The sequence below is a fragment of the Salvia hispanica genome, chromosome 1 (assembly GCF_029641045.1).
Source record: "Salvia hispanica isolate PSC_SH4W2 chromosome 1, Shi_PSC_v1, whole genome shotgun sequence".
In the NCBI taxonomy this organism is placed as follows: domain Eukaryota; kingdom Viridiplantae; phylum Streptophyta; class Magnoliopsida; order Lamiales; family Lamiaceae; genus Salvia; species Salvia hispanica.
Window position 1 is genome coordinate 4,730,738 of NC_142692.1, and position 23,535 is coordinate 4,754,272.

The 23,535-nt window shown below is 32.4% G+C and overlaps 1 protein-coding gene and 1 long non-coding RNA gene across 7 annotated transcripts; one reads left to right on the forward strand and one right to left on the reverse strand.

Annotated features, from left to right (window-relative positions):
• The first annotated feature begins 8,072 nt into the window (after positions 1–8,072).
• On the forward strand, positions 8,073–9,507 carry LOC148933138 (uncharacterized). The gene is made up of 2 exons (XR_016134392.1): positions 8,073–8,373; positions 8,543–9,507. It is a non-coding gene; the product is annotated as an uncharacterized LOC148933138 (long non-coding RNA).
• A 1,598-nt stretch (positions 9,508–11,105) lies between these two features.
• On the reverse strand, positions 11,106–18,587 carry LOC125222227 (protein argonaute 10-like). Of its 6 annotated transcripts, none has more exons than XM_048124733.2 (22): positions 18,451–18,587; positions 16,048–16,687; positions 15,545–15,753; positions 15,268–15,417; positions 14,978–15,111; positions 14,771–14,880; positions 14,583–14,689; positions 14,352–14,490; positions 14,158–14,274; positions 13,801–13,908; positions 13,647–13,718; positions 13,433–13,555; positions 13,183–13,342; positions 12,986–13,107; positions 12,769–12,906; positions 12,531–12,673; positions 12,343–12,405; positions 12,175–12,238; positions 11,963–12,098; positions 11,792–11,865; positions 11,583–11,709; positions 11,106–11,476 (listed from the first exon to the last, which is right to left on the reverse strand). In XM_048124733.2, the coding sequence occupies exons 2-22, from the start codon at positions 16,531–16,533 to the stop codon at positions 11,322–11,324; spliced, it is 2,937 nt and encodes a 978-aa protein (XP_047980690.1). In that variant the 5' UTR covers positions 16,534–16,687; positions 18,451–18,587; the 3' UTR covers positions 11,106–11,321. The 6 variants fall into 6 exon arrangements, with proteins under 6 accessions (XP_047980690.1, XP_047980689.1, XP_047980688.1 ...); XM_048124732.2 differs by lacking the exon at positions 18,451–18,587 and adding an exon at positions 17,919–18,075; XM_048124731.2 differs by lacking the exon at positions 18,451–18,587 and adding an exon at positions 17,749–17,899.
• Between the last annotated feature and the right edge of the window lie 4,948 nt (positions 18,588–23,535).

Below are 23,535 nucleotides of genomic sequence, written 5' to 3' on the forward strand. Positions count from 1 at the left end.
TATACTTGAATTTCTCACTTGAGAAAAAGATAAGATTTACAAACTAGGACTAATCTTATATGTGTGTGGTATGTCGTGATATTAAGTATCAAGTTTTATCTTATCTAATTCATCAAACCGAATACAGATAAACAGATAAATAAAGTAGAAAGCAGTGATAATATATATCACGCGCTTGAAGTAACTCATTTTCAAAATATCAATGTCCCAACTGTTATCTGTCACTGTGTTATGTAACCACTTAAATAGGATTGAAGGATTAATGATGCCCTATATGTACATTTATGTTTTACGTACGGAAAGCCTTATTACAACACTGCTTTAGTTTAGGCCCCCTCTTACCTAAATACTCCATCTGCAGCCATTCAATTTATTTTGGAAATATTATCAAATAAATCTCAAATGTTTACTCAAAAATTTAGTACTATATACATCCCATTTTGACAAATTTTCCTATTTATGTACCAAGAGTACCCTAAATTGCTGGATGCGATTATTTATTCAATTATGATTTTTTCTTTCTTTATCTAATCACTCTATTTTTAGCAGTACTTCCCTTAGTGATACAGTCCTTATTTTGTTATACCTCAATTAATTAAATACAGATAAAAAGAAAAAACAAATGTCATAAATAGTGAAGAGAAAATTAAATTGACCTGGCCAGAATCTAAAACTAGCTATCATTGTCTTTGCACTGACCCTCCCCATATGCTTCGTGATGTTCTAAATTTGTCTTCACGTTTTAAATAATGAAAAAAGATAGGTAATAAGGCTGCACCTGAATATATGAATATATATTATAGTAGAATATTTTTAAATGCAGATTCTAGGCCATCAAGATTGATATTTTGTGTGTAAATATTTAAAGCTCGTATATGATTTATAGGGTTTGTTTTTCACCGAAAAATGTGAGCACTGTGCGTGTTTAATGGACCACTCTAACCTATATACCTAATACAACAACCTCTTCTGTCACCTCTTATTATTAACACTGGACCACCCTCAACCCTAGGGTTTTCACTGTTTTTTTTTTTTGTTAATTTTTTTCGTTTTAATCCCAAAATATTTCTGTCCGTTACCATCCAAAGATGCATATGACAAAAGTTCAATAAATATTGTTAATATTATGAAGAGATTACAAAGTTATACAAGTATTATTGAAAAATCGAACAAATAGTAATGATCAGGATCATTCTTGCATACACAGTTACTGGAGTACTATTTACCAACATGAGTATGTATTTTAGGTTGGAATGATATATGTAGTTATAATTAGAAGAGATAAATAACCTTTTTTTTACGCTGGATAATGTTTTATTTATATACAATTATGACTTTCTATAAGTATTTATTATTTCAAATTTTATCATAATTTTAATTTTATTAAATACTACTACTACTACTGCTGCTGTTTAAATGAGGATGAATAGTGCAAATTGTTTGTTGTTACTATAATAAGAAATATTTTTTATATTGTAATTTATGAATGTCTCCAGCCGTGCCAACTATCTTAATTGTGGAGTAGTATTACTTTTCAGATTATCTCAACTATCTCGAGTCTTTATAAAAATTAGGCATTTTAACCCAAAATTAACTTAGTTAATTGCACCTTTTATTATTCATTATAGGAATAATTTACATTTCATCTATCTTTCTTATTCTTTGCTAAGCCCTAGTTTCTCTTATTCGTCGCCTCCTACTCGGTGAAGAAAATCCTCTCACTCTTGCACTCACAATGTTGCACCTTTCTCCCTCTTTTTCCCACTCCTCTCAAATCCCTAATTGCTCATTCGCCGCCTCCTTCTCTTTCCCCTCGAGATGACCACATTTTAAAGACATCCTTAATTTCCATCGCTCTTGATTTTAACAAGTAGTACTTAGTTCATTGATCTGTTTTCCACTAGTTCTAAAAATCTTATGCATGCCCTAAAGAAATACGAGTAGAAGGTAAAGAACATATTAATACACTAATTACCCTTACCTTCCCAAACTATATATAGAAACTTTTTTTTTGAGATTTTATGTATTAAGTGGAGAAAGAATAAAGTAAAAAAATAATTACGAGTATTTCTATACACTATACACTATAGGGTAGTGATAAAATGCAAATTTATATATTGTACAAACTCAAAACTCCTCAACATAGCTTCAACATAGTTTCAATACAATATCAACACAGTGTAAAATTTCAAAATTTTAATGTCAACACAGTATCAACACAACATCAATCATTGACTACCGTTGAAATTCTGTTGACATGTTCATATTGATGCTTTTTTGTGATCTATTGACGTTTTTCAATGGTAAAGATCATAATTTTGAGTCTGTATAATATTTAGAGTTTTCATTTGATCATATCCCATAAAATATATGTACATGGCTATCTTCCTCCATGTCGGTGGTAGTTTAGCTTAGGTACTTAAGAAATTGTTGGAATTAATGTTGTTTGATTTGACTCTTGACATCTCATCACAGGTGTCTTTACAATGTAGTACGTACAACAAAACTATATTTATAGTGTGTAAATAGGTAGATCTGTATAGTATAGGAGTATTTAAAAGTTATAGCTAGGCTTGACTTGAACGACAGGTTGAATCGAGTTCTCCGGTCAACTGATGATCTAGGCACCTACTTCTCATACAAAACCATTTCTAAATAGATGAATGTTCAAGTATTTAATTGTTATTAGTTCTTTTTTTCAGAATTTAATTTGTTACAGTTGTTGTTAAGCAATTAGGTAAGGCATTGATATCGTACTTGGAAATTATCTTATTTATATATACTGAAATTTCTATTGTTTCTATGTAAAGAAAAGCAAAAGTCTATCGTGCAATGTGCAAATTCTGATTTTATAAATAATGTTCCACATTAAAAGAAAAGTAGTTAGAATTAATAAAATAGAGAATGCGCATAAATGAAAAAATATATATGCTGACCAATTAACTGATACTCCACATAATGAATATGCTATCCTACAAAATTAAGTACTACTACATCTTTAATAAATTCAGCACCCACCATAATTCATCCATTCAACTCTTTAATCAATTATTTTATAATTCACCAATTGATATATAATAAAATTCGAAGCATCGTACTTCAAGATATCAGAGTATGCCTCTACGGTATAATGTCTGATGCCAAAAATATCTTATGACAAGAATATCGATTTAGCTTATGTGCAGTACAATACTACGTGATATGTAGTCGTCTAGTCGATTTTAATTAAATGTTTTAACTGTGATAGCATTATTTAATTGTTTAATTTGCAGAAGAAACTGCAATAGCCGCCCAACATCGCATGCTACTTTTTTAAAACGTGGCAGAGGTTTTTCCTATAATCTACTCTCTCTTTTCTTGCTTTCAAAATTTCTTCCACGAAAAACATTTACATTTTCATTCTTTTCAGAACATACTTTTATCACAAAAAGAGTAGTAACGGCTAATTTTGATTAAGAATTAAGAAATTTATGATCAAATGGATACTACTATTTCTATATTCTCATCAATATATTGGGAGTACTATAATTATGAAAGTAACTATTTTGACCTATCAACTCAATTTATTTTTTCATAAATAGCGTACTGTATGAAATTTGTTACATAGAGTATAAAATTTAATGTTCTAAGCTAGCTAACAAAATATACTTGCACAATGGGTTCGATATATATAGATAAATATAGCTACTAACAAAGACAATTAAATGCCATATATAGCCTCAGAAAGTCAGAATAGTTAGTCAAACCCCATTATAAAAAGCATTTGTCATGAATTAATACATAGCTGATCGTATATTTTCTATCCACAAAATGGGAGTAAAAAGAAGGAAAGAAAACGAGAAAAAAATTAAAGGGTGTAGATCGTATATAAGCACCATATAAACATACACTGTTCATTCAAACAAATACGAAAATTTAAAAGATCAAAATACAGAGATAGTGTCTTTGGACATTACTTTAGCATTTATTAGTGAATTTTATAGGGTAGACCATGAACATTGAAATAATCACATTTTACGCCATTTTGTAATGTTTTAGGATATTTTTGCCATTTTCAGTACCTTTTTTATGTTAGGATTAATCAAAATGTCTATTAACTATACATATCTAGCTCTAGTATCTTCTAGTATGCACCATTTAATTAATATCTGAAATGATATTAGATATTGAATACCTTTTTTGTGACTTTGGTTGCGTGAATATATATCTTCTTTTTCTTTCTCTTTTCTTATTTTCCTTTCCTTTTATTTTTTCTTCTCATAACTAATAATTTCAACTTCATAATTTTGAGTGGTTTTCAAATTCAATTTTATCGAGACTATTCATTAATAATAACTCATACTGTACATATGCTTTATAATTTGGAGTAAAATTTAGTAAGTTAGTAAAAAAGTAAAACTTAATATAAAAACAACGTTTTCCCTTTACATTTAGATAATAAATCTTTTCAATATTATAATCACAAAATATATCTCTGTCTGAAATTTAGTAGTACATCTTAAATTCTTAATTATAAATGAAGGCACACTGATAAGGAGGGGCTACTCTATTAAGCTTTGGCGCATTAAAAATGAATAGTATGGTGGTTCACCTGAGAACTTTGTTAAAATGTGAACTTTGAACACTGAAAATCACTTGAGTCAAAAATTGATAATGAGTTATGAACGGATATTCATGAATCAATAATCTAATATGTTTTGTGATATGAGTATTAATGCATTCGCGAAGTGTTCCGACTTTAAGAAGAATATAGTAATTATGAAATAAGCTATCTCCTGAACATTAGTATAGTAATAATACTTTCTTACCCCTTTATTAAGCATATTATATGTATATTGTTTTCGTTATGTTTAAACTTTTTGGGTGGAGAATATAGTATATTACTAATGATCATGTAGATTTTGTTATGTAGACAAATAAATGTGATCAGATCAAATTATGTAATGATAATAACTCTATCAAAGACTAACTACATCATAACACAGTTTTCGGTCGAACGGCGTAGGAATATGCAACTAGTTTTACTTATTAATAAAAAAATTAATTAATCTATGGTAACATAGATATTGATTATGATTTCAATAGAGATTTATAGTAACATAACTAATCATGTTATTGAGGATTTGAGGTTCGGTTCGGCCAGGCCAGGACATGCTTGTTCAGCTTAAGTCCCAATTCGACCCAAACCTATATGAGTGAAGCAAGTTGGACTTGGTTAATCATTTATCAAACAAATATGCATATTCAGATTTAAGGGTGAAAGGGTCACATGCCAATCCTGAATGTAGATAATAAACCTAAGTTTTTAAAACTTGCTTTAATCAATGAGCTCACCCTAAATCCACTTTATTGTACTGTTGGTCACGCATGTGCTGGACCGATCCGACTAAACCATGCTGAATTTCACACCTATCGTTGAAATAAAGTAGGGACATTATATATAATTCCAAAATAAATTAAAATCATAGAGATCGTTTACCAATTTCAAAAAGATAGTATATGTATTTACCCTTATTTGATGGAGAAGTTAAAAGAAAAATTAGTTAGAAAAGAGCAAATAGCGTGACATGTAATTAATGTGTACTAGTTTTTAATTATTTATGAACAAGATCCACTTCACGTCTTTTCCTTAAACTAAAAAAAAGTATGTTGGCCTAGTTAGTGCGATAATGTTTAAGGCTAAAGGGCTTGGGTCCGAGTCTATTGCGCAATTTTTATTCAAAAAGACAATAGAGGTTGTCAAGCGATAGAGTGGTAATGCACGAAACTAGCTAAAGGTCTCAGATTCAATTCCTCGTGACACAAACTTTAAATTTATATTCATTTGCTCATCAAAAGATCAGTGAGGAGTAGCCACCACAATTGTTGAAACTCCAACATTGCTACTGACGAGATTTGAATCTATGACCTTAAACTCAATTATCTCATTGAAGACCAACTGAGCTATCGGTACGAGCTTTTCCAGCATCATATCATCAAAAAAATTGTATAATTACGAATTGATTTATAACCACCCAGCTGGATCCAGTGAAGAAAACTGCAACAAAACTGAAGCTGCACGAGAAAATTATTCTAAGATGGGGAAGTTTCTCAATTCCACACCTCTACTACTAACAATAAACTAAAATAAAGAAAGAAAAAAGATAGTGACTGAGAACATGTATTTCGATGGATGCAGGGTTGATGAGATGCCCTTTCAATTTCCTCTTTTGTGTGAATCTTTAGTTTGGTTGCTAATAAACAAATTATGACATCAAAAAACTATGGTCCCCTCTTTCTATTATTTTCTTGCCTATGATTCTTATGGCCCCTCTAAGATGCTTTTCCCATACATATATGCCAAGCAAATTTGTTTCTACATTACTAGCTACCCCAACTAGTTCCACGAGATCGGATCCTCTCTTGTACTATATATTACTCCTATTAATTATTTATATAACGTTCTAGTTTATACTACGAGTTTTTATACATATTTGTAACATATATATGAGAGAGAATGAGAAAGAAGTTAATTGAAAATATTGTTAGTGTAAAATAAGACTGATCTCGTTATAAAGATAAAATTATAAAAATATAAGACAACTGATTTATATGACCGAATAAAAATAAAATAAATCTATTGATTATTTAACTCATTATATAAATTAATTAGTTGATAATGCCAATATTCATACATAGTAAAAAAAATCCTTATAAGCTCAAAACCATAGTTATAAATATGATGTTTCGTACGAGCATAGATAGTTACTAATATGATGCCAGCGTTAGACTGTCGTGAGAGGTATATACTAGAGCGTAGACTCAAATAAGAACCCAAGACAGGGATATCGGCACTGGACTATGGTGAATCAACCATGAACAAGTGTCATTTGTCGAAGAATAGAGAAAATGAGCGGGTGATGGGTTCGCCCGACTCGCACGCCCCATGCTGGTGGTTATACCAAAAAATAAAAATATTTGTTTGAGCATAATATACATAAGTTAATTACAAAAAAGTCTCATAAAAATAAATATTGCAATTTATTTACATGCTCTAAAATATAATAGGTAATTATACTTAAGTATATATATACTACATCATAGTAATTAAATAGTATACTTACTAAGCTTATATCAATTATTAAAATAAACTAATTAATCTAAATTAGACTTCGCTTAGTCAAATGAGACAATTCATTTCGATTAAGTGAATCGATATTTAAATTTAGTGAAATTCAACTTCTTTATTTAATTAACCTTACATTTTCTAACTAAGCAGCCGAAAATATTGTACTAATAATAGGGCATAATTCAAAAATTGGTTAGAGAGATGAGAGAGAGACACTTAAAATAATTATTAAAATATGGAAATTGACTAAAATAGCCTCTAAAGACAATCAAATGAAGAAAATGTAAAAAAAAGTATTGAATTGGTATGTGCATTGTATTTTACTTACTACTCCTAAATTAATAACATCTCAAAGTCACATTTTCATTCATTCTTTCTTATTTGTACTGTATTTAATTTCTTTCTCCTACTTTTTCATCAGAGAAGGGAAGAACACTGATGTCGAACTTCATAACTCTTCCTTTACATGTAAAATCCTCCACTTGAGTCCGTGTAATCATATTTTTTTTGGTATGGTGTGGTTAATTTTTTCACATGGCTTGTGAATTTTTGATTCAATTACACACGCACTGAAAATGGTCAGATTAAGTTGTAAATTTATTCAGAAATTGTGCATTAATTTGAAATTAGAGTGAGAGAGAGAGGGTCCAACCCTAAAGTGAAAAAATGGAGAAGAGAAAGAGGGGCAACCCAACCCTAAAGTAAAAATTTGGTGTAACAAAATATAGAATCTATATAGTATTAATATAGCAGCAAGACTAAGACTATGGTGTGTGTGTGTGCATGGTTGGAGATGATGGTGTGACATTATTCAAATTGCATATCTCAATTAATAGGGACCACTCCACCTCCATTAATAATATTTATTTCTTGTTATTACTAAATGCCTTTAATTTCCCCTCCTCTACTTTTCCACCTCTATTTAAACCATACACCTTCATCCTCAACACAAGTAGTATAAAGCAAATAAAACATCTCTCTCTCTCTCTAGGTTTCATTCATGGTGTTGGCGGTGCTCTAGCATCTGCTGAAGCTGCCAGCATGATCTAAACCTCCCTCCTAGTTGAGGAAAGATCAGATCATGTGGTAGCTTCATCTGATACTACTTGCGCTTTTATTTACACATAATATAAACCCTAGTTTTTCAACAACCTAGCTTTACCTTTTTTTTCTTTGTCTTTCCCCTACCTAACTAACCCCTCTCTCTCTCTCTATATATATATATATATACACACACATATCTATAGCTAGCCTCTCTGAAAAAGGTAATTAGATTTTTCTTCATTTAATTTGAATTTCATGTTTCAATTTGTATATCAGATTTGGGTTAATGAGGAAAAATATATATTGAAAAAATGTTCATATTCTATTCCATTTGATTTCTGTGTGAAAGTTTATCTAATTTATGCTCTTCTCCTTTTTTTAATTTATCAGGTTTGGATTTCTGCAATTAATCTTTACATGTTTCTCCAAAAACCATTATTTTTTCCAAATTTATCCCATTTTCATTTTAGAACGAAATTGGAAAAATTTCAAAGCCAGGCTTAGATGCTTTCTTTTTATATATCTCCTGTGCTATTGAATTAATATCAGCTAATTTTATTGTTCTTTTTATATTTCTGGTCAGAATGTATCTCATTCAAATTGATTCCTTCCATTATTAGCAGGGTTCCTTGAAGGCATGATTAATCTTTGAAATTTAAGAAATTCTTTGTTTTCAACAGCTGTATAATTACATGATTTTGAATATATATACACATGTTTTGACTTTTCCATTTATGAATCCAATAAGATATAAAGTTGTTTGAGGTACTTTAAACAAATTTTGTTTTCCTGAGCAAAATCTTCTGGCAAGGTTCAGTAGGCATATTTATTTTAATTACATATACTAGGAATTTGGAAAGCATTTGATTATGTGTATTTGTGTGTTATCTTATGAAAAAATTATCAGAAAACACTGTCATTTTGCAGCACAGAATCTGAGTGAATAATGCAAGCTTGAGATGTTGTCTCATCTTTAGGTACTATTAATGCTGCTGCATCTTCATCTGTATTTTCCCTTGGCCTCATTTGGATCATCACTCTGCCCACTGTCCCCACACTCACATGACTATTCCTTCCATCCAGACACCTCGTGATCTTTATATCCACTTTCTTGTTTTATATACTCCTTATAAAATATAAATGTGCATATATTGATTATGCACAATGCCCCTTAATTTTGAACTGAATTGAATGAGCCGATTTGTTCTAGAAAGAATTGACTTAAAACTAGTTATGACAAGGATAATCTTTTGAATAGAAATGGGGAGATTCAGTTGTGATTTTTGATTTGATTTGGAGATATTCACTGATAACTATACAGATAGTATCAATTTGAAAATTTTAATCATCATGAATTAGTTTTAAATGTAAATGACTCAAAAAGTCCAATTATGTATATATTTATATCTGCCCTTAATTAAATTGTGGTCGATACTGAGAATCAGGCCTTTAATGCATAGATTTGTTATTGTTATTATAGTATAATTAATGTATATGTGTCACATATTGATTAAACTGCATTTGGTCTGCATTGGTGTGGTTGATTAATTGTGATCAACATTGATTATTGGGTCTCATATGTAAACTACATGAATTCATTGAACTATTATATATTGAATTTTTTAATTGATTTCTTGAGCTATATATATCGAAGAATTTCTAGTTTTGCATATACATTTGTATGTAGCAAATTAATTTTTAAGCTAATGGTGGTGTGACTTAAATGGTGGATTTTTTAAGTGGATGACAAATAATGTTGTGGGCTATGTTTCTGGTAGAAGGGTTCATTTATTTGGCAATATTCCATAAATCTTTTTCAATCCCGAGTGAGGAACTTATACGAAATCAGAAATATGAATAATATTTCTGGATTTTTGTTTGTGGGGTTTTGTTACTTTTACGTTTCTGGAATGAAACACTGATTTGATGATTTGAAGTGACATCCAGCTATATATACATTGGTGTAATTATTCATATGTTACAAATATATACATTATACAGCCATGATATTTATCAACAAATTGGTGCAAGATATATATCCAAAGTCTTGTGTGTATATGATTAGACAAGTCAAAATTTAGATCTAAATACTAATTATTCAATAAATAATTGTGATTAAATATGTTAAATTGTCATTAAAAATTGAGTTTTAGATCTGAATCTTGACTTGTCTCGTAGTGAGACCGGATCACATGAACATGAATTTTTGAGTTATAATAGTGGCAGCTTTATCCAATAGCAGGCTGCAAATCTGCAACAAGAAATCTCGTTGCTAATAGTCAATACACTTAATCACAAAAAAAGAGTTTAATAGATCAGAAAAAATAAATTTATTTGCTAAATGTAGTCAATACGACATTAAGGCATACAAATAAAGCAAGTCCAAAAATACTTAATTTTTAAACACTAAAGTGCGAGTGTTTATTGCCATTTTCATATATATCCTTGCACACGCATAAATACTTAAATCTATAATAATTTATCTTAAATACTTAACAATATACATATGGAGTATATTATTTTCCATTTCTTTTCCTGAATCTAACAATTAAAAGTCAAAATAAAAAAAAATCTCATTCATTGAAAAAAGAAAAATTCTGAGTATAATTTAAATATTACATACAATTTAAATGTAAAGTTTTGATTGAAAAAATTTGAATTGAGAAAATGGGTTTGTGAGAAATTAGACTGTAGCGATTATAAGACGTGTAAATGTATATTAGATCAAATAACTCTTCCACTTGATGACTGGATGAATCCGAGGCACTTATTGGCAAAAAATTCTAAACCATAATTAGAGATTGAAGCTAAATGTTACACTAGTACTAGCTATACTCCATAGGATAAAAAAATAATACTACTAGAAGAGTAAATTTGCATCTCCTTTAAAAAATTTGCTAATTTTTTTTTAAACATATTTGTCTCTTTTCTAGAATTTTTTAGCCAAACTAAGTCAACAAATTTTGATGAATTAAAAAGTTTCCAGAATGGTTATTATCAGCAGAAACTACTGCTAGCCATTTTTTACATCACTGATCACTAGAGGAGGATAAAAAGCTGCAAGCATTTTTACATCAAACATTTACAAAGAAAGGCCTTAATTTGCTATGCATGCTTAAAAACCCTCATCACTACTAAACCCTAGCTACTACTTCACCTGCTGCTTCCTTCAACAGTAAAACATGACTCTCTTTACATTTTCTTTGAGGGCCGGTAGGGGACGAACACCCAACTCTCCCGCCACTCGTGAGCCTTCCTGCAAGTCCGGTTCCATGTAAAATCTTGCCCGGAAAGCCGCCAAATGAGCATAGTAAGCCGGAGGAACTGTCAAAAACCAATAAAAAAAATGACTATTTTGCACAAATGCATCTCTTTAGAAACATGTGTAAATGTGTAATTATAACAAAAATCAGTTTATATCCTAACTTACCGACTGATACTGAACGCGTGCACCTAGCGTATGTATAACAGAGGTTGTTCGTCAACATCTGAATCCCGTCTGCAGTGAAATTGTTCTCGTCCCAGAGTACATGATAATGTGCAGGCCGGCTCGTTCCCTGCAAGTTGAACGATAAAATGCACATCAAACGTTAGCCTATGGAACTCGTGTGCAAGCACTATTCTGAAATGCACAATTACCTGAATTCCTGCATGACTACATAAATAGAAGTCGAATTCGGTTGGATGGCAGATTTTAGAATCAACAACAGTGCCTGCACAGAAACAAGAAAGTTATACGCATAACATATTCGACGAAAACAAGATGTGTAAGCAAAATCTATGTTATATTCTGCACGATAATAAGTAAACCTGGTAAAATATTTCCGCTCCTGTCAGTGCTGCTCTTGTCTCTGTGATTGTTTGCAAACAGTCTCGTATGGTGTCGCTTCTGAACTATGATAAATGTCACTGGTGGTTGGTAATTTGGCTCCAACGATGCACACGCCTGCATATTTTCGGGTTGTTAAGGGTAATAACAAGGAAATAGACACGAAAATAGTGTTACATTGTAACTAACTAACTTTTCGTATAGCATCCAACTCAAACAGTAGCACTTGGTAAAATTGCCCTTCACTCACACCATCCCTGCTTATATTAAAGTTAAAAATCAGATAAATATAGAGAATAAATTTTTAAAAAGTCCGAAGATAAGCTGGTTGAGTCGATTAAGGTCAGAATGTACAAGTGACCTGTAAAATATAATCCTCTGTGGTTTTTGACCAGTTGCTTTCCGAAAAGAAACCAAAAGATCCCTGCAGAGAGTGAAATAGTGTGATAGTCAAGAGTCGACGAGAAGGTCATAGGTGCACAAACGAGCAAAAAACGACACATTTAAGGGAGCGAAATCAGAGGCATGGGAGAGTGGAATAACGTGTACCTGACCATGCCTCCGCTGACTGTGCCACGAAGAGGATCTTGCCAAGTCTTGTACAAATCTTGGATCAACTCTTGTCGGTGAGCTTGAGCACAAACCAATCCTGCATACTTCGTCACCTCGGGCCAATCTTGAGATGCTACAACCTACATTCCAGTGACACACTTTAGCAAATTGAAAGGATCTTAATGTTACTACTACTATTATATTGAAAAACGAGGGCCTCATTTAGAAACATTACAGCTGCAATGGAAGGACTGGATTCCTCTCCATTTTCAGGATGTGTCACATCTGCTCCGAATATAATTGTTGGTATGTCACTGACAAGAGGTATTCGGCAGCTAATAGCATCCAAAAGAACCGTGTTTCTGCCACCCATCTGTTGAACAGGATACATGTTTAGATAGGATTTGAGACAAAATGGATGTATTGCTGATCTTTAGGACCAGATTACACACCTTAACATTTATTTTCAACGATACGTTTGCCAAGTATTGCTTGTTCATCTTGAAAACATGCTTCGTCAAACAGCATTGGGATATCAAACCAAGGTCAGTTTCACATATTCTCTTCAGATCACCTATCACCACAGAAAATGTTATATATATTTATCGGGAAGAGAAAATCAAGATGTCTCACTTTCTCAAAATCGTACCATATAGGGACCCGTTGTTGTCAGGCAGAATAGCCAACAGAAGATCCAACTCTTTTCCTTTCAGCTTGTTCATACATGCATGATAAACATGTTTCAAAGCTTTCTCGACTTGATCTGGACGAGCATTGTAGAAAGGAATAACAGGTTCTGGACTAAATTCCTATAAGGACGTGAAAGCTTTAGTCAGATTATGTAGTAAAGACATATATATACGAGGACAGTGTTAATATCAAGGAAAAGGGTGTTCCACCATGCCGGATACTTGACACATTTGGGCCAGCTCATTACAGAATCCTCGAGCAACGCTGTCTTGAACACTTCGTGAGAAGTTAATGCATGCCCACCGGCTAACAGTCATGCCATTAATCATTTTCTGTGGAGATATAATTTTACCATGATTAGATATAATGGAATTATATGTGACATATTGATAGTATAGTGACAAAAGCAACAAAAAGTGATACCTTGTTCATCATATTCCACTGGCCAACTTGCGGAAGGCAATCCTTTTCCTTTCCAGTCTCGTGATATTTCAACTGAAAATAACAGGCCAGTTAACGGATGAATCTATTAAACATGTTTAATGGAAAATGTATGATTCCGGAGGCAGCATCTCACCCATGGGGCAGGGAGAACTCTCGCCTCCACCGTTGCCAGTTTCTCACTGATCCTAATTCCGAACTCCTTGGCATAAGGATCCTGATCGTAGCCATTGTGTTGGACAGTCTGCGTTGCAAGAAATTGAGCAAATGATCATTCCATAATCAAGGTCATGGTAGATGTAAATACACAATTATTAACTACCCCAATCCTCAGAAATAAAACTATTCAACTTCTGATTTCTAGTCTCTTTGGGATACTATGATCAATACCAAAGAGATTAGAACAAAAATCCTATTCGGATGTCTTCGCTTACATATAAGATTATGCATACAATTAAGTAGAGAGGTGGACAAAACAAAAGGCATCTGTTACCTGTAGTATGTCATTTTCCCGGTCCCTTGGTCTTTGGCAAGTGACCTTTAAAAGGGAGGTGATTTGTTTCTCGCTCAACCTCTTGGTATACCTTTGGCCCTCAACGATTTTACATGCCTGAAATATAGAGTATTAGGCCACAATTAGGTAATAAAAGAAGGACAAAATCTTACAAACCAAGCACCAATTCAGACCTCCATAGGCAAATAGTTTGCCTTCTTCTGGTTTCCTACTTGAAGGCAAGGCAGATGAGTATACTGAATCGTAAATCCATACATCTCTTGAAAATATTCAACAACTGACTTCATAGTCGAGTTATCATCAACTGGAAATCTGAAAGGGTGGAAATGGCAGTTTACTAAAACTGCAGGAACAACTTTTAAAGAGACACAATATACTTGAAAGAATGTTCTCCCCATGCTTACACTAGCTCTCTAGTTGGTTGAGTTGTGATGCCTGAAACTCGATATTTTCTTCGGACATCCCCTCTGTGGGTCACTTCAACTTTCACTCCTCTTAGGCCCTTCTTTACCTGAACCAAAATGAAGGGTTTATTGGCCTGAAAAAGCTGAAGATTAATCTTTCAGGGTCAATTAGAACGATTGAACACTACCTTCACACGGTCTGAATCAGACAATGGCCTCGACATGACATCTTTCCCCAACAGTTGGGCAACAAATTCAATTACTGGAAGTGCCTCAATAAATGCAGCTGAAGCCATATCTATCATTTGGAAACAGAACATTAAATGGAGAAAACAGTCAGCTGCAAACACACCATGCATATATGCAACCCAACGTAAAATTTGACATGAAAATACCTATGTTTAGTGACAGACCCATCTGAGTAGGCCTTATGCTCTGATAAAATCCACACCATGCCTCTAAACCATCACCTAGCTTTTGTGGTCTACGAATATCAGGAGAAAAGAACGATCTCCCCACAGGGCAGAATCTTTTACATGCAAAAGGATAGAAAATTTTCAGCATCTGATTCAAATTACAATATGATACTTGTTATTCAGTGACTATTAGGCCTAAAACGGTAAAACCTCCATACACGACCATATCTGACAATGGTTCATTTCGACATTACATCAGTTTGTTATACCTTTTCATCGAGAGCTCTCTCAACACAATGTCAAGAATCTGAAGAGCATCTCTCGGACCATCCGCCTGTTTACCAGCAAGGAATTGGCCCAAATGATGCAAGCTTGCCTTCGCAACAAACTTAATCACTACCTTATACACCCTTTCTCTCCTGAAATTTCCACAAAGTAAACTTAATGTTAAAAATTGTACAGCTTCAGTTAATCATTAATTCTTTCAAGATTTCGATCCCCGCGGTAAAAGGAGTTTTGATCAGTGTCAGAGAAGGAATAAATTACTTGGGACCATTGACAGTATCCTCTTCATCAATAAGCTTAATCGTAAACTCCTTCCAAGCAAACGGAAGTTCACCAGCTGTATACAGACTCTTCCTTCCATCGTAGGCTGGTAACCTCATCCCCAACTCAGATTCTTTGTACAGTTTCACGAGCTCCGCCATGATGGCTCGATTCACTACTTTAGAAGTCACCTCGGGGGTGATCGTTACCTGATAATAAGACAGATAAACGACTGTGATAAGACAATTTTCCCATGACCCACTGTGAAGACTCATCAATGCTATACAAGCTAAGGACAATGAGAAACACAGATTCACTCAATTATTCCCCCAAAAAAGACAAGTGGATAGAACAAGAGACATCCATATACATAATTAATATCAGCTTAAGGGCCCCCAATATTTGTGTCACAGAGCTATCAAATTTATTATGAATACTGCAATGTACTACTACAGAAACAGAAACATGATTCAAGAAATATGATTGAAAAAAAGCCATCTTACATCATAGTGGTTCAAATCCTTGTCTGGCAAATCTGCAAAGAAATGGTTGGCCTTGACAATGCATTTTGTTCCGATCTGCCCAAACCCCGGCCTCAATGGGAATGTCAGGGACTTGCTCGAGCTAGGATATCCCATGTCTGATTCACACAAGCTGCCTCCATTTCCAACTGAGACATTGTTGGACAAAGCTGGCACAATGGTTCTACCATTCTCCCTAACAATTGGTTTATCAGCTACCGTGCATGGCCGCGAGCTCGGTCGCATAAAGGCATCGCCTTGGTCCGATTTTCGGCCTCCCCGGCCCCTTCTTCTTCCTCTGTTTCTTGATGGAGGTGAGGTCTGCTTGTTTTGGGATTCTTGCACAGGAGGACCTTTCCCATTTTGAGCAGTCTTTGAGCTTTTTGAAGCTGAATTCATGGAGTTTTGCAGCTGGGGTTTTATGACAAAGTGTTGCTCTGAACTTTCCTTCATCTGCCTTATAGGCATGGTGTATGATGAAACAAACACAGAATTTGAAAACTCTCAAATAAAATAGGAAGGCAAGTTTGGTGACAGCAAATAATTCCTGATTAGGATAGAGAACAGTTTCTTTCCTTGTGGTTCTTGGTTAAACCCCTTGAAAGATCAATGATTCCATGCACTGAAAAAACCATCCAAAAACAGAGATATTTTGATGTCAGCAACAACACCCAAATTGTAAATTATACACTAGCATGGTAATACAGGAAAAAAGAAAAGCACACGCAAGAGAGAGAGCATTAAAGAAGAAGATTCTTTAATGTAGGAAGACACAGGCATTTAATTTCTAAAAATTTTCTTCTTCCAATCTTAAAATCTAGAAAATATGTCACATACGTTTCCATAATCAAGCCAAAAATGAGCAGAGTATATATATCCACCGTACCATAAAGATGAAGAATGAGATAAGTTTTTTTGACTCTACTCAATGTACAGCCATAAATGAAGATGGTAAAAAAAGTATATTTAAAGAAAACACTGACACTTACATAGTAAAGTATATAGTAGGTCCAGAATTATCACCAAGACGCAAATCGAAAAACCTTTTCTTTTTTGCAAAGATCCAAACTTTTTCAGAGAAAATAGAAGTCCCAATTCTTCCTTTTTCTTGAAATTGAGAAAAAAATGGGAAAAAATGGGATAAGAAGAGAAGCCATTTTTGGATTGAGCAAGAATACATATATGTTGAGACAAAGAGAAAAACATAACCAAGAAACTCAAAAAACTCTCTTCAAATCTTTGGTTAGGAATCCAACATGAGACACAAAATCCTTAAAAAATGAAGCACATGTGAACAAAAATAGGAATAAACATATACAAAATCATAGTATTAGAAATGAGAAATCTAATCAAATAGTAGAAATACCCAGTAGACAAAGCCACAATTCACCTTGTCCCCTAACCAAAACCAAGAGCAGCAGCAGTGAAAACAGAAAAGTTTGAATAAATCCAAGGTAATAAGGACACATTACCATAACATATATATATACACACACATGCATATACATATAAGCCCAATGTGTGTGTGTGAAGAAGCTATGCAACCTTGGTCCAACACAAGCATAAATAAATGTGAGGACAGAAAATATGACTGCTCAAGAAAGAGAATAAAAACGCCTAGAAAGCTACAAAAGAGCAACACAAAACCATAGGATTAAAAGGAATAAACATTGAACAACTCACTGCGAAAATCAACATCTCAACCCCCAAATTTTCACTGCTGCGTATGAAAACGACGCCTCAGTAACACGAAACACGAATAAAATGTATGCTGCAACTGCCAAACAATAGATATGGAGCTCCAAGATTCAAACTTTGAACTCAACAACCATTCAAAAACACAAAGACTGCACCTTTATATCCTTTTTCCTTGAATCTGAGCTTTGAGAGGAAGTGGGCTTTAATCATGAACCTAAAGTTAGATTCAAAAAAGATGGCAACTGGGAAAGGGGGGTTAAAAAGAAAGTGGGGATAAGAAAGATGGGCTCTCCGATTTCAGATTGTATAAATAATGAGAGAGAGAGAAAGAGACTCAAAAGACTATTTTTTTTTTTTTCAAGAATGATGTTTCAATGAATCTTTTATACACGCATGCAAGTGCTTTTGATGTGTTCTTTATCACGTGTAAAAGGCTTCCCTTTTGCTTTTTCTTCGAATTGCAACCATACATACACAAATATGTATGCAATTCCACTTTAGTGCAGCCTCGGTTTTGTACAACAATTGCCTCCCCAGCATATTCAATTCAATCTATAAAAAAGCTAAAGTAATAGATTCACTATACACATAATTGTGAATTTCAATGAGAGGCCAATGGAGGGAAGAGGCCATTATAAAACACAGAAGAAGAAGAGAAGAAGAATAATTCGAACTTGTAGTCCTCACCACTGCAGAGATTTCAATACTCTCTCTCTCTCTCTCTTCAAGGTGGCTTTTTTACTACAAGAACCAAGTTTTTTTATCTTCTCTCTCTAGCTAGGGAAGCTGCTGCTGTGATGCATTGTCCCAAAATCTTTTGTGTACTAAAGCAGTCAAGCTTTGGTAAGCTGTAACGGTCGGTTGAAGCTCAAAGGAAAGGTGGAGGGAATGGGGGCCACAGCCACACCTCCAGTGCGTGTGAAGTGTGTGGGATTTCGATGATTGTAATCTTTTTTCATGGATTAAATTGGGAGTGCAATAAATGTGCTGCCATGCCTTACCTTTTTGCCTCCATCCAAAGCCTATTTAACCATAAAGCTGAATCCCAATTTCCACTCAAATTTTCATTTTTTCTCTATATTATGTTTGAATTAGACTCTTGATTTAATTGGAATCTTTAACTTTATAGTCATAGTGGAATCTGAACACTTTATTATTTTGGAATATGTACATATCTTATTTTTTGGATATTATCCTATCATATTGTTTTATTTATTTTTTTTCTTTTTATAGTACATATTTATCACATATGATTCATAATTTATCCAATCAGCGAAAATGCAATCCAAGTAGAAAAATGAACATTATGATAAGAATCTAATCTCTTTCAATATGATAAGAATCAATCGAATTAGTGTAAATTGTAGTAGTAGAAATAATTAAGACTGGGATATTTCAATATTGAATCTATATTAGTATAGTGGAGTACAAATCAAAAGGATTTTTAAAATGGCGTGGTATAAAATCAGGATCCTGTGAGTTACTTGAAATCTTAATCAAATTGTAGATTCCTTATTATAAGTAAAGTTTTAGGTGATCTATTTTAATAATATGCCCTATATATGAATATGACAATAGAAATCTTTAAATAATTTTCGTTGGTTTACAATTATGCTGTTGCACCACGTTATCAGGGAGCTTTCATTACTTGTATTGGTAGTCATGTGCAACATACATTTAAAGCAAAATAGATATATACTATAAAAAATTGGTTTCTAACGCAATCGCCCAATATTTTTGCTATGTGCTTCATATATAGTTGTAACTTGTAAGGCACAGGGAGGCGAGGCAATGTCGCGATTGTCATAAAATTTTTATTGTTTGGTTTGGTACAATAAGAAAGATGACTCATATATAAGTAGGAGAGTACTCATTTGATCATAGAGATGTTATGCTACATATAAAAATTAAAGCTTGTTTGATTAATTATTAATATATTTTAAAATTATAGAGACAAATGGCAATTTGTTTTTATATAGTAATACATTATAGAGACAATTGACAATATGAATTTCTGTTTTTTTTAATATATATTGTTGAAATTTTACATCAATAACCTTTTATAATATTAGAATAAAATAAAGAGATGAAACAAAAAAATTATACATTAACGTTAATTAAACGAGAACCACGTTCACAAATATTATTCACATATAGTAGTACAATATAACATTCATGTCAATATACTCCATATCAATATAAATAAAATATTTACTCCATCAATCCAACTCAAGATGACCATATTTTCAATGGAATGAGATTTTAGATGGAGTTATTGAATAGAATAAAAGTAGAAAGAGATAGTTAATCGAATATTTAAATGAGATGGGGAAGAAAGAGGGTTTATTTCAAATGTAGATAAATGACCCTCTTAGTTAGGGGGAAAAAAAATGTGATAATCTTGAATGGACGGAGAAAGTGTATTATTTAGGCAACTATAAATCAATATATAAATTATTTACATTATGTACAATTATTATCAAACATTTTTATACTAATATATAAAGAATTATCAAAAAGGGGAGTATTATATACCGTGTATGTATTGATTGAGATGATTTTTTATATAGAAATTATGTGCAAAATATGACGACACTGATTAAATAAATTACCATAGTTAATTTCTACGTGAAGTAGTCGTTCATGATTATACTCCATAGAAGTATTTATTTTAAAAATAATTGTGGATGATTCACCCATTAAAAAAAGAATTGTTGAAAAATTAAAATAGAGAATCAAAAGAGTTGAATCATTTTGGACATAAAAATGATGGGTCATGTTTGGTGGGTTGTAATCTTGCAATTGAAAAGGGCACTAAGTTTTGCTCATTACATTTTGGTCTCTTGTGATTGCTTATTGTTTTGCCATCATTATACTTTTGAAAAACTGTCATTCTTCTTTTTGTTCTTTTTCATACATGAAACCATTTCTTACTCAAAATTATCCTAATAACGGTTGATGAATTACAGTGTTTGAAGTGAAACATTTTAAAGATTAGAGTGTTTTAAGCAAACATTTTTTAATTATATTTCACTACTCCAATTTTATCTCTACAATTATGGAATTCAAATTTGTGTTAAATTATGATTATTTAAAAATAATTACAATTATGATTCTTTAAAATGATCATAATTGAATTATATTAAAATCATATTCATGGAATAATTGTAGGGAAAAAATGATTATTTAAAAATGATTACAATTACGATTCTTTAAAAATGATTACAATTAAATTATAAATTATTTAACTACCACTTGCATTAATAGTGTGATTACTTTTATTTGGAAAAGATTATAAGAGTAATAATTAATTAAATTTAACACCATATTAATGGATTAATTATAGGGAAAAAAATAAATTAGTTAATTCTATCCCTACAATTATGGAATTATTTAAAAATGATTACCATTACGATTCTTTAAAAATGATTACACATGGATTATAAATTATTTACCTAAATACCCCTAATATTTCTCTTATTTCTCTAAATACTCTAAAACTCTTCTTTTATATATTGTATAGATATGAAGGACCTTACTTTCCGGAAAAAAAAATGATGACCAATAACTACAAATTTTCACACTGAGTATGGTAAATGAGTTATGGGTTTGCACACCACGACAACGTTTTTCTTTTTTCCTAAGTGAAATATTTAATCCCATTTCATATTGAACATACACATAACTGTACTGTTGATTTTTATGATTGAATTTGGGACCTTAATCTAGGCATAGAAATTAAGAGCATCCTTTTTGCCAACGCACATTGAACATACATATAATTGTACTGTTGATTTTGTTGATCGAATTTGAGACCTTAATCTAGGCATAGAAACTAAAAGCATCTATATCGGTACTCGTTGGCAAGAGGAGGACCGTGCCAACAGCACGGCGAGAGACGTGCTCGCCGCTGCACTCTTGCCATCAGCACAGACGTGCTCTTGTCGAAGAGCACCGTCCTTGCCAACGAGCAGGCGACATGACAACTTCTAGTTGGGAGGTGACCTCCAATCTCCCCATGCGCGATTGGGGCTCGTTTTTATTCCATTAATTTTTTTTTTAATTCATAAAAAATTGAAAAAATCCGTAAAATAAAAAAATATTTTTGAATTAAAAAAAATATAGACGGTTTTCAACCGCTTTTTTTCAAAGAAAAAATTTATTTTTTTATATCCTAAAATTATCTATAAATACCCACATTCATCATCCATTTTTTACATCAAATTATCTCTCACTTATACTTCTCTCATATTTTTTTTCATGCAACTCACCTTCATATTCCTCTTTCTCTCAAACACTCTCTCTAAATTCAAAAATGAATCCGAAAGAGAGGAGCCAAAGAAGATTGACAATGCGCGATACCGAAGCCCACGTCGACCTACAAGAAGACCTAGTCAAACATATTTGAGCAAAATTGGGCCACGATCAATGGTTTTTTTTTTAAATTTATGAATTTAATTATATAACTTTTAGAATTTTAATTATGTAATTTTTAATTTTTTAGTAATTTGTAATGGTATTTTGGGTATTTTGATGTTTTTTAATATTGTGAAAAAGTTTTTAGTAATTGAAGCATTTAAATTGAATAATATAATGGTGGAATTTTTTAATAAAATAAAAACATGCTTTTGCGGAAGAACAGAAAATTAAAAAAAAATAAAGATGGGTCCCGATCCATATCTATACTCTTGTGGAAGAGCATAAATATAAATATGGATGCCATGAGCTCTTACTACAAGTTTGGACACTTGTTGTAATGGAGTTGGGCGTAGTCACAATATTTGTTTTATTTATGAGTTCGGATTGTTTTTTTTCTCGATCAGCTGCCCTAAAATTAAATAAAATAAAATACTATTGATAATAGTAGTCTAGAAGTAGTTCAATGGTAGTGGACAAAAGAAAAGGATATTTGATAGTAGTGGGGCATTTTAGGAGTTGCGTTTCCCAAAATGAAGACCAAATTTAATAATAAAAGAAAATTGGCAACCCTAAGTAGTGCGTGGGAGGTGGGGCCCAACATGAATTGCAGCACCCAATTTCTCAAAAAATGGGTTGTTTTGTTTGGATTTGGAGACAGATCGGTTGATGTGCATAAACATTATTCTATCAATAATAAATACTTTATCCCCCAAAATAATGATCAGCCGTCAAATATAGTGATACAGTAATTTTTTTCACTTGACCCCCCAATTTACAAGGAATGTAGAGATTAGAAACACTTATTTAGTCATATACGGAGCACTCTACCAACTCTTTTTAAATAACACAAAGTATTTGAAAATAAAGAGAGTAATTCATTTTCTTTTGATGAGGAGAATTCCAGTATTAAATATTTTCTGTTCACATTCTCTACACATCATGTAAAATCATATGGTGAGATCATCAGCCTTCTTTGAACCGTTCTTTCTTGTGTCAAAACCAACACGACAACCACAGTTCTCGTAAAATTCAATGGCATTGTCCAATGTGGGGAAGCTACGGCCAACAAATGGTTTAAGCTCTATAGGGCATTCTGGTGTATTTAAATCTGTAATAATTCATAATCAGAACACACTTAAAAACTAATGATGAAGTAAAGACAAGTTTCCATCTACTGGATTTAGAAAGATAATAGGTCATAATAAAGACAAATCGTGGCATACAACGCGTACAACTATCTTCTACGAAAATGGGTCATACTAAACCAAATCGAAGCATAGCGGAAAAATCGATCAAATAATATAGGTGAAAAGATTCATAAAACAGAAGACAATGGCAGAAACGGATACAAAT

Excerpts from the sequence above, each read along its gene's own strand:
- LOC125222227 (XM_048124733.2), bottom strand. The coding sequence starts at position 16,533 with ATGCCTATAAGGCAGATGAAGGAAAGTTCAGAGCAACACTTTGTCATA. Across the intron at positions 14,491-14,582 it reads CAACCAACTAGAGAGCTAGT|ATTTCCAGTTGATGATAACT; the intron begins GTAAGCATGGGG and ends CCACCCTTTCAG. Across the intron at positions 11,477-11,582 it reads CACGCGTTCAGTATCAGTCG|TTCCTCCGGCTTACTATGCT; the intron begins GTAAGTTAGGAT and ends GGTTTTTGACAG.